Source organism: Symphalangus syndactylus, chromosome 8 (genome assembly GCF_028878055.3).
Source record: "Symphalangus syndactylus isolate Jambi chromosome 8, NHGRI_mSymSyn1-v2.1_pri, whole genome shotgun sequence".
NCBI lineage: Eukaryota > Metazoa > Chordata > Mammalia > Primates > Hylobatidae > Symphalangus > Symphalangus syndactylus.
This window is the reverse complement of record NC_072430.2, coordinates 104,669,197-104,681,260: the sequence shown is the minus strand read 5'-3', so window position 1 is coordinate 104,681,260 and position 12,064 is coordinate 104,669,197. Positions and strand designations below refer to the sequence as shown.

The 12,064-nt window shown below is 43.2% G+C and overlaps 1 protein-coding gene across 13 annotated transcripts in view; it reads right to left on the bottom strand.

The window, feature by feature from the left end:
- Positions 1-8,868: 8,868 nt before the first annotated feature.
- SPATS2L (spermatogenesis associated serine rich 2 like) overlaps positions 8,869-12,064 on the bottom strand; it is a 172,456-nt gene continuing 169,260 nt past the window's right edge. For all 13 annotated transcript variants that reach the window (XM_055290165.2, XM_063644909.1, XM_063644912.1 and 10 more), the window contains one exon: positions 8,869-9,763. In XM_055290165.2, coding sequence (XP_055146140.1) covers positions 9,368-9,763 — 396 coding nt within the window. In that variant the 3' untranslated portion in view covers positions 8,869-9,367. The remainder of the gene's footprint in view (positions 9,764-12,064) is intronic.

Genomic DNA, 12,064 nt, shown 5'->3' with positions numbered 1-12,064 from the left:
GCAGAACCACACAGCATCACTGAAAAGCTAGAGGGAGGAAGTAAATGTTAGGTGTGATTTTCCTCAATATTTGAAGTTTTTGAGCAGGAAAATATTAGATTATGTGTCTGTCTCCTACTAAACAGGGACTGTCGTTTCTGTCCCTCTAGAGTCTGGTACACAATAGGCCTTTAATAAATTTCTGAACAGTTGAGGGCTACCTCCTGTCTCCAAATTATTTTAGAAAATGTATCTGATAGCAATATTCAGAGGATGTGGAAACTGCTTTTTGACCTTACAGAGTTTATACTGTCGGGAACAAAGGAGGTGCTTTTGAAAGTTCCTTGATATAGTGAATATTGCTGATGACCACAATTACTATTGGTAATGACCATAACAGTTACGTAACTTGTTGAGTTGTTTGAAGTAATTTAGAGATATGCATCACCAGATCCCAGAGAGGTCTGTGGCTGATGCTTCCAGACTTTCCAGAGAGGAAAGCAGAGGTCTAGCCTCCCTGCTCCTAATTCAGTGCATCTCCTGTGCTGATGTAAGTTGTTTTTCATTCACAGACTGAATCCCATTGCCTCCTTAGCAAGTGCTAACATTAAAAAAAAAATTGTCAATTAACTTTCCAGTCCATAGTTAAATACAGTATAATGACTGACCAGCTGTATCTTGACTTTTACAGCACGAATTAACATACAAGCATGTTTGGCTTTACCTGAGAAATTGTTCATAGAAAACCTTTGATTTAAATGCATTTTGAATGTGCACAAGGCCTGTGGTGGCAAGTTGTTCCGTAAAGGGAAGAATGCTGACATTTATATGAGTATGAGATCACCTTAGATAGGATTCTCTTACATCTGCAGGCCCTTTGAACAGCTTTGATCTGTATTTGGTAGGATGTTGGTTGGAGACTAAATAGAAAGTATGAACTTGGTAAAGCATAGGGAAAGAGCTTCTATTATAGCAAATGAAAAGTATTTTCAAATGACTTACATGTGTGTATTTGAAAGTAACCAGGAACTTTTTAATTATGAAAAATTCTGTCTTTTCCATATGCTGAAACTCTTCCTTGAAAACTATCAACAAGTTGCTGATTCCCCAGTCAGGAAACAGTGAGTGGATGAGTGGTTCTTTGTTGAGGGCGGCAGTTAGTATGCAGGGTTTCAAGCATGTAGGACCCAAAAAAAGAAACCTCATAAATAGCTAACAGGAAAAAAAAATTGCTTTCCAGCTGTTTCCAGAATTTCATATTTCAATTTGGTTGGTGGTGCAGTCTCAGAGCGACCATTTTCACTTATATTCTTGTCAGCCTCATAAGAGATACATGGTTTACATTGTTAGAGAAAAGCTAATTTTTCTTTGTTCACATGTGTTACCTCAGACAGCCCATACATGTTTTATATTTGCTAGCTAAATGGCTTCTGATGTAGGCTGTGGCTAATACAAATAGAATTTTACAGTAACTGTCAGTATTCTGCCCTGTGTGTTTATTTAGCAGCTTTTCATTTTATCATGTTGTTTCTCATGCTTTTCATTTGCTTCTTCCACCCTAAAACCCTCATTGCCTTAGTAAAATTCTGCTGAGCTCCAGGTATGAAATGGGGGGCCTGGGGCTTAGAAGAGAAACTTGTTTCAAACAGACAGCATGTCATGGAGAGAAAAAGGTAGAATATTTGCTAATGATGGGAAAAGGCAAACTGCCTTCTGCCAAGATTTCTTAAAATTTTGAATAGTTTTGTTTCAATAGCAGCTCTTTCAAGAATCTATTCTCTAATTTCTTGGTGTGGAAGATCTGGGAATTCAGTTTCTATGTATGTGACACTAGTAGTCCAGGGACATCAGAAATTGCACATTTAGACCCAGCTATAGGTCAGTCTGGAGTTGGTCACCAAGGCTGAACCAGCCAAGAACCCAGCATAGCTGGAGGAATCCGGGAAACATGTCCTGGCTCATCTACTCAACTTTTGTCCCGTTTCTCCAAACCCCTGTACCCTCTAGATCAGGGTTTCTCAACAGTGGCTTTATTGACATTTTAGACCAAATAATTCTTTATTGTTAGGATTATACTGTGCATTATAAGATGTTTAGCAGCATCCCTGGCTAGAACTCCTGCCCCAGTCGTGACAATCAAAAACATCTCCAGACCTATCCAAATGTCCCCTGGGGTCGGGGGGGGGGGAGGTGCATCGATTATCCCTAGTTGAGAACCATTGCTCTAACTGAGTGACTTAACTTGAGCAGATTAACTGCCTCTCCTAATTGGGGGCTGTGGATCAGCAAGAAAACATCGCAGCTGTCAGTCACAGGCAGGAGTAGAGCCATGGGAATTGAGGGGGAGGGTGATTCAGAAGGAAGGATGTCTCGGGCCTGCTGATTTAAAAAATCCATCCTTTAAGCTCCCAATTACATTTCTGGTTTTGGCATAAAATTTGAAATACTTTCGTTTGCTGTTCTGACCAAGCAACTATCTAATAAAAGCTAAGATGTGCTCTTCTAATTGTTTATAAACTTATTTAATACACTAACCCTATGATGCAGGTGGGTATTATTATCATCCCCATTTTACAGATGGAGAAACTGAAGCACAGAGGTGTTAGATGAGCTGCCTAACTGCTAGCAGAAGGCAAAGCTAGGATTCACATCCATGTCATCTTACTCCAGAGTCCAGGCCCCTAAGCACAACGCTAGGTCTGCTCTTATAGGAGCTTGTTACGCCCATTCCCAGAGATGAGCTAGATAGGATTAAAGTCTTCTGTTTGCTGCATAGCTATTTATTCTATGGATCAAACACTTTTTTTTTTTTTGAGACAGTCTCACTCTGTCGCCCAGGCTGGAGTGCAGTGGTGCAATCTTGGCTCACTGCAACCTCTGCCTCCCGGGTTCAAGCGATTCTCCTGCCTCAGCCTCCCAAGTAGCTGGGATTACTGGGGCCCACCACCACACCCAGCTAATTTTTGTATTTTTGGTAGAGACAGGTTTTGCCATGCTGGCCAGGCTGATCTTGAACTCCTGACCTCAGGTGATCCACCCACCTCGTCCTCCCAAAGTGCTGGGATTACAGGCATGAGCCACTGCACCTGGCCTGATCAAATATTCTTATAGCGCTTACTAAGGATGTGTTGGTTATCAATTCATTGCCTCTTGCTTCCAAATCCACTCTTTATTGTGCTGCTTGTGATACTAGAGCTGGACCCTGTAAACGCTTCTCTCTCACCAGCTGGCATGATGTTAAGCTTTGTCACTGGTGGGACACTGCAGAAGGGCCCTTTTCTTCCGGGTTCAGGGTGCATCCCGGGTCTTGCTGCTGCAGTGCTTGGTCCCAGTGTGGAATACCAGTGGCTTTCACCCTCAGCAAGCACTGCCTTGTGCAGCTTCCTGTTGGGTGGGTCTCCCTGCTGGCTCCACAGACAATTCAACAACACCCCTGTGTGTGGTTTCCAGGTGAGTTTTGCTGGTGTTCCAGCTGGAGTCCCAGCAGGTTTAATGGCACCCCTGCAGGTGTATTCCTGGTGAATCTGAGTGGCTTCCAGCTTGCCAGCCCCAGCCTGCAACACCTCAGCGAGCTGCTCCGCCCTCCAGTGGCCACAGCTGCACCCTCTCCAACAAGGCCGAATGTCAGCCTTGAGGGTGGGGGGAAGCTCTTTCAAGCTTATTCCTTTCTTGGGTACTCTGTCTCGCCTCTAGTAGTGACTAGTCCGTGTATCAGCTATTCCTGTTGTCTTCGGAGTTCTTACCTTTAGTAGCTAATCTCCTGTTACTAGTTATTTCTGTCGATCTATCTTCCCCATATACATTGATGAAGCTTCCCTAGCAAATTACTCTGTGGTTACTGTCTCCTGCCTGGAATCTATATAAAGTGCCAGGCATTATTCCAAATGCTTTGCAAATATTAACTATTTGATCCTCATAACAACTCTGTGAGGTAGCTCCATTTACCTGCCCCATTCACCCATGGAGAAAACCAAGGTAAGGAGATGTTGAGAAATGTACCCAGGTTTACACAGCCAGGAGGTGGTGGAGCTAGCGCTTGAATCCAGACAGGTGGCTTTGAGGGTCGGTTACTTCAGCTGCTCTGCTCTCTCCTCCTATTTTCTCTAGGATTGTTTTACTGGGTTACTTTGCACAAGCCATTTAGACTCCAGAATTTTCTGGAGATATTGGAGTTGGTCACCTATTCGTATCTTCTCTCTCTTTTAATCAGTGTTCATCGAGTGCCTACTATACGTCAGGTGTTGGTAGAGGAGTAATGATGTTATTGGCTGACTTCTTACACAATGATAGTAATTTACAGAAAGTGGGTTCTTTCAAAGGACTAGGAACAATTAAATCAAATTTAATTCTAAGTAGCTGAAGTTAAAAACAGGATAGCTGGGCGTGATGGTTCAAGCCTGTAATCTCAGCACTTTGGGAGGCCAAGGTGGGCAGATTGCCTGAGCTCAGAAGTTCAAGACCAGCCTGGACACCATGGCGAAACCCCATCTCTACTAAAAATACAAAAATTAGTCAGGTGTGGTGGCATGCATCTCTAGTCCCAGCTACTTGGGAGGCTGAGGGTGGAGAATCGCTTGAGCCCAGGAGGTGGAGGCTGCAGTGAGCTGTGATTGCACCACTGCACTCCAGCCTGGGTTACAGAATAAAATCCCATCTCACACACAAAAAAAAGAAAAAAAAAAAAAAAAAAGGATACTTTTTTTTCTTTTTTTTGACAGGGAGCACTTTTTACACTGCTATTTTCTGTAGAAGTTCTTTGGCCATTGTCACAGTCATACTTCTGAACTATTTTTTTTTTTTTTTTTTGCCAGAAGTCTACATAATTTCTCAGACAAATTTGCTTTAGAATATACTCATTATTCTGTAAAAGTTGTTTGTGGCAATTCTTCCTATGAAACTGGAACTTAGTGGCAGCCTCAGAAGCTCCTCTGAGCTGTGGGAAAAAACAGAGTTCTCAGACAAAGGGACTTCTGATAATTAATCATTAATGTGTAAGAACCTTGAGTGATGAGAGCAGCATTGTGTATTTCTCAGATAGACTAGATTCAGACCGGAGTGCCTTTGCCTGTGGGGCTGCTATAATGAGATTAAACACTGGGCTTGGCCAGCTGACCAGCCTCCCAGGACTGGGGACCTGGTTCTTTGAAACTAAGAATAAACACAAAACTTTGTTAGAATTTATTAAAGAAGCAAAAAGATTTTTAAAGTCCTCATAATGGATTGTAAAGAATAGTATTTTAATTACGTTTCAAATTCTTAGCTAAGTAACAAGAGAATCACTGGGACTTCGCATTCATAATTTTCTCACAAAATCAGAGCAATTGAGATGGCTCAGTACTTTCAAGGAAATGCTGGAACAATGTATTAGGTGAATTGCTCTTTTTCCTTTTTTTTTTTTTTTTTTTTTGGTCTTTTGCTATTTTATAGTTTGCTTAAGAAACTTAAGAACAAGTGACTGGGGCTGGGTGCGGTGGCTCACGCCTGTAATCCCAGCACTTTGGGAGGCCGAGGGGGGTGGATCACGAGGTCAGGAGATCAAGACCATCCTGGCTATCACGGTTAAACCCTGTATCTACTAAAAATACAAAAAATCAGCCAGGCGTGGTGGCGGGCGCCTGTAGTCCCAGCTACACGGGAGGCTGAGGCAGGAGAATGGCGTGAACCCGGAAGGCGGAGCTTGCAGTGAGCCGAGATCGCGCCACTGCACTCCAGCCTGGGCAACAGAGCGAGACTCCATCTCAAAAAACAAGTACAGCAAAAAAAGGTGCCGTTACATAGGTCATTGGATGCTATCACTGGAATGTCTGTTGAGAAATAAACATTTTACCATCTGTAGACACGTGAGGGCGCTTTAAGCAGGCAGCGTGGGATGCAGCGTGCAAAGGGAGGGAGGGAGAAAGAAAGCTTTGCCAAAGGTAGCCTGAAATTCAGGCATCTCCCTATCTGATTGCGGACCTGTGCCTGCGTGGGGGTGGGGAGCACCGAACTGGTTTAGGAAAAGAACTGCGCAGGCCCTGGATCCCCACTTCTCATGGTGAAATCAAGTTTGAGGTTCAAATCAAGGCTTTCAGAGTCAGAATTTCCAAATCTGTTACTTTGGCAAAAAACTGCTTTTAATCTGGTAATGTTTCCCATTAACTTCATTTGATGTCCTTCCCTAAGAATGTTTAATTAGAATCTCCTTTTCTGATGCCAGCAGAATTGAACTGCTTGCGAACTGAGCTTTAAATTGGACATGTTGTGTTTCTAGTCCTCCGCTGAGGGTGAATTTTGCAGCAATTTGCGTTTAACTTTCTGTGTCTTGCTGCATTAAGCACTTCTAGAATAGGATCAACAGGACAGAGCTGGAGTGTGCAGAGATTCTCAAAAGAAATGTAAATTTGGAATGTAATTGGGAACCCAACAGGGAGACGTGGATTTCACGGATGAAGTCTTGGTGGAAGATCTAAGTGACACAATGTGAGTTTGAAGTTATTCGATCTTCATAAGTATTAAACTATTTTAACCTCTACTAGGCAAGTGTTTAAGAGAATAATCTGTTCTTCTGACTACTGTGCATTAAGTAGAGAGATTAGAGTTTAAAACACTTTAAATGAATGGCAGAATAGGACTCAGTTCTCTAGGATCACACCAATAGTTCCACCAGACAGATGAAGATATGTAATATAGTGTTTAAGTGGCCTGACATTGGCACTAAAATATTGAAATTACTGTTTCAAAAATGCAAATTGATAAATGCTTACATGCCCAGGGTCTATAAGAAAGGCAAAAACCAGCCAGGCGAGGTGGCTCATGCCTGTAATTCTAACACTTTGGGAGGCCAAAGCAGGAAGATCACTTGAGCTCAGGAGTTCGAGACCATCCTGGGCACCACAGTGAGACCTCGTTTCTACTAAAAATTTAAAAAATCAGCTGGGACATTGTGGTGCACACCTGTAGTCCCCGCAACTTGGGAGGCTGAGGATGGCTTGAGCCCAGGAGGTCAAGGCTATAGTGAGCCATGACCACGCACTCCAGCCTAGGTGACAGAGCAAGACCTTGTCTCAAAAAAAAGGGAAAAAATATTGGAAAAAATGTAATCAGGTCTGAGCACTTTTTAGCATTCTTTTGTTTCTTTTCAGTGACATGGGAGTGTTTGCTCTGTGCTCAGGAATGTGTTTGGGCTTTCTTAACCCTGAGGGAGTGAGTCAAGGTCAAGAGTGGTTGGGTTCAACTCTGACAAAGGCAGGTGCACTCCTGACCTGGCAAATGCATTTTTTTCCCTCTTCCAAGAATTACTTGACTCATCTTTAAAGCGGTCACATTTACACTGACATTTTTCAGTGATGAGCAAAATCTTGCTACATAAAAAACTGTGCAAAATCCTTCTGTCTTGTAATATATAAATTCAGAGCCTCAGATGGGGTAAACAGGGCCTACAGTGCCGAACATTCATCTTTCTTATTTGAACGAACAACTCTTCCTTCCTTCCTGGAATGTGACTTAACATTTAGAATTTCTATTAAATCTCTGGGTACACCCAGAGACCTCAGAAAGCTCTCTACAGAGACAGCAAACATCCTCCCGTACTTGGCAAAAGAAGAAACAGATGCTTGCATGGCTTGCAGGCTCAGCTGCTCAGGGCCGCTCTGTAGAAGAGAACCAGTGAACCTGGGTTGCCAGAAAAAATGTTAATGTTGAGCTGAGAATAAGCATTTGCACTTGTGAGTAGTCAACAAGTATGTAGGACACGTGAGTGCAACGGAAACGGCACCCAAACTGGACTGCCCTGTAGTCAAAGTTAGGGGAACTGGGGTTATTTGGGGTTTGGGCCATTGGGTATCCATTTTCCCTTTCTGAGAAGTCCCCCTTCTCCATCTAGCTCAGGAACTCTGGGAAGATGGCCACACCCGGCTCCAGGGGTGGGCTCTAATTAGTCTATGCAAATTAGTTCATCCCATTCACTTCTCTCCCCGCTTTCATGATTGGTTTAAGAGACAGGCCTACCAGCAATGGTATGCAAGACCTTTGCTGGGATTTCTGAGAAAGACACTTGCTCCATGTAGAAGCTACTAGGATAACTTCTCTCCTCTGGACAGTGTGGAGAATAGACTTGAGTCCTAAGAGCATGGCGGCCCTTTGCCACCATTCTGAATGCAATGTCAACCCAAGGAGGAAAGGAGAGCTACGATAATCAAGAGATGGGAGCTGGCCGGGTGCAGTGGCTCATGCCTGTAATCCCAGCAGTTTGGGAGGCCAAAGTGGGTGGATCACCTGAGGTCAGGGGTTCAAGACCAGCTTGGACAACATGGTGAAATCCTGTCTCTACTAATAATATAAAAATTAGCCGGGCATGGTGGCACACACCTGTAATCCCAGCTACTCGGAAGGCCGAGGCAGGAGAATGGCTTGAACCCAGGAGGTGGAGGTTGCAGTGAGCTGAGATCATGCCATTGCACTCCACCTGGGTGATAAAGCAAGACTGTCTGAGAAAAAAAAAAAAAAAAAAAGAGATGGGAGCTGAAATCCAGATCAAATTGGACCAACTGGACTTTTCACTCACTGAACCAATAAATTCTTATTGTTGAAGCTAGGATCAGCTGAGGTTTGTGGTACTTGCAACCAATGTTTCCAACTGCCCAACTGCCACATGGTGTGTCTAAGACGATCAGGGTGCATATCCATCTATCTGTGTAACCTAATTGAAAGGGCATATATATATATATATATATATATATATATATATATATATATATTTGTTTTTTCCTGAAAGAGTACTTGTCTCAACAGAAACAGTATTTATTGTACAGAGCTTTGTACCACAACCTCTAATCTCTACAGTTTTTTTGAAAGCACTAAACAGTACATTCAATAACTAGGCGGGTATCAATAAAAGAAACTAGCCAGGTGTCAAATGCAGCATATTTTAATTTGTTTCAAATAAAGCAATATATGTATATATATTTTTTCAGAAAAACACCAGATGTTAAATTCTACAAAAGCGCATGTGTCCTCAGCAGATCATGTTTGTCTGATTCTTAAGAATTCTTTTTTGTAACATTAACTCTCTAAAGACGATCAATGGACTGACATCACTGCTACAACACAGGTTGCTAACTGAGCCTCTGATCTGCAGCCACATCTTGATTTTCCTAACAATGAGTAAATACTGCCTGGCTAAAATGCTGCAAAGTCTTGATGAGAGAAAGCATCAACAGATCAAGCAAAGCCATGAAAATTATGAAGCAAGCTAGAGCTGATTATTAGAATTAGTAAAAATGATTAAGAGAGGATGACACAACCATACAGGATTTGTATATTCTGATTGACACTCTTTTGGCAGCGAACTGGGTCAGCACCTCGGGCAGGGAACCAAAACTGAGTGAAAACTGCTCTTTTTCCTCCTAGCTCAGGCCACCAACGTCACAGCCGGGACTGAGAGAACTGCTGCATCTGTGGAAACTTCTATTCTCGTGGGGCAGAGATTGCACTGTGAAACCCTACCAACACTACCCCGGAAGGGCCTGGCCTCCGAAGTGTCTGCAGCGTGCTGCCTTCGCCGGGGCTTTTCAGAATGGGCTGGGGCCTCGGGGGTCTTCATCCCCAAGGAAGCCTCTTGATTTTTGGCACCGCCTTTGTTTTTGGGCCGGAAGCCGTTGTGCGGCTGTCTTCTGTGTTCGTGGCGGCTGTTGCCCTTTCCCAGTGGCTCGGCTTCATTCCCACTGCCCTGCGACTTGGCAGGCCCATTTAGCCTGTTGTTATGATACTGTGGATTAAATCTCCGTCTTTGGTTAGAAGATCCGTTCTACCAAAAAAGAAAAGACATAAGTATCAGATGCCAGCAAGCCACTGATGACACCAAAAGACATCAGGGAAACCAAATCTCTAAGCCACAGGTAAGCTTTTTTTTTTTTTTTATACACCAGAAGAATCAGAAAACATGAAGATGAGGTCAGGCAGATAAAATTATTAATCTTAAAAGAATAGTGGACTGTTTTATAATGGAACTGCAAGAAAATGATGTTGAAAGAGAGGTTACAGAAGCGTAAGACAGACAGTTCAAAAACTGGGTCAAATAAAATTCATAAAGATGCTTAAACTATAGCAGAATAAAACAGAAGCCAGGGGCAGAGTAATGATGCTCCTCTACTATGGAGATTTCTGAGACATTCTGTAGAGACTGAGAGGGACAGGAGGCACAGAAATTGTACACAGAAAAAGGGCGGGGTCCCTGGCCAAGCCCCACTCTCAAGCCCAAAGTGAGAACTTTACATTCCTCTTTTCCTGCTCAAATGTTGCCTTTTCCAAAACCACCCCTGGCCCACCCCACCCCCCATCCTATACCCATAAAAATCCCAGGCTCCACTGGCACAGAGCAGAGAACAGGAAAAGAGAAGCAGCTGCATGTTGGAGACTGCAGTCTGAGTAGGAGAGCAGTAGCTTGACTTTAGCGGGACTGCTTGATGGCAGGACTTCAGGGGAAGAATACGTTCCCACTCCATCCCCATTTTCCAGCTCTCCTTCCTGCTGAGAGCCACTTTCATTGGCAATAAAATCCCCTGCGTTTACTATCCTTCAATTTGTTCATATGACCTGATTTTTCATGGATGCTGGACAAGAGCTCAGGATACAGAAAGTGTCACACTGACCCTCTGCCTTCATGAAAAAGTAGAAGGTCTATTGAGCTGTTAAACGCTTAAGCCGTCCTTGGACTGCAAAGCTAAAAGAGCATTGTAACGCATGCCCTCTGGGGCTCCAGGGGTCACGGGTACCACCCTAGGCGCTGCTGTGGGACTGCATGGAGTTTTGATCCTGCCGGCACCCAAAAGTGCTTGCTCTAGCTCCTGCACCTGCTCACCTGCATGCTCTCCCTCCCCTGAGGGGTTCAGAGCTTCAGGCTGAGAAAGTGAGGCGCCCCTGTTGCGAGGCCTGCGAAGGGGTCAAGGAAAATTTCCTGTTCAAAACCATGCATAGGAATTCTAATTACGCACGTGAAGAAAACGTAAAATTCTGTAACTTTTCTTCTCTAAAGTAGCTTTTCTAATTTATTTCAAAACAAATATCTTTATAGTTCAGAAATATTATCTTGGACAAATATAGGGATGAAGTGTATCTGGCAGGTCTTGGTGGCATGCAGAAATAAGGTGTATTTTCACAGAGGTAATTCATTGTTTTTCTAAACTTTCTGCAGTTATAAGCAAAGAAATTTTGAAGCCTCTATTAAAAAATCATTCCTTCAACAAATCACTGACCAGGAACGTAAATGGATGAGTAGTAAGGACGCAATGGATTAAGCTCCTGTACAAGGGAAAGATTTCTGAACTCCTCAAGGTCAGTAATAGCCAACACTCATTGAGTGTTTACCATGCACTGAATGGAGTTCCTCACCATGCACTACCTCATTTAACATCAGAATCACCCTTTAAGATAGTTGCTATTATGTGCTTCATTTTATAGATGAGGATAAGGAGTTTCAGGGACTTGCCCAAGGTCTATCTATAGTTGGGAAATGGTGGAGCTATTCCCACTTTATATACTGTCTCCTGACAAGACTCTTAAGTTGTAACATAAACATAAACCTTTTTTGAAAATCAAACCTCTTACGAAAACATGAAATTTTATGAGTTACAAATATATAAGGTTCTTCATTTGTGCACTGTGACTGGATGGTATAGGTTTAGGGCAGACCAACCCCCAATAATTCAGAGCCTAGAACAAGGGTACAAATGTAGGTCCATACATCTGTTAAAGGAAAATAAATCTTGGGGCCCCCAAGTCACTAAGCTGAAGAGAAAAGTCAAGCTGGGAACTGCTTAGGGCAAACCTGGCTCCCATTCTATTCAAAGTCACCCCTCTGCTCACCGAGATAAACGCATATCTGATTGTCTCATTTGGAGAGGCTAATCAGAAACTCAAAAGAATACAACCATCTATCTTTTATCTACCTAAGACCTGGAAGCCCCCTCCTCGCTTCCAGTTGTCCGCCTTTGCCTCCAGTAGTCCCACCTTTCCGGACTGAACTGATGTTCACCTTACGCAAATGGATTGATGTCTCATGTTTCCCTAAAATGTACAAAACCAAGCTGTGCCCCACCACCTTGGGCAC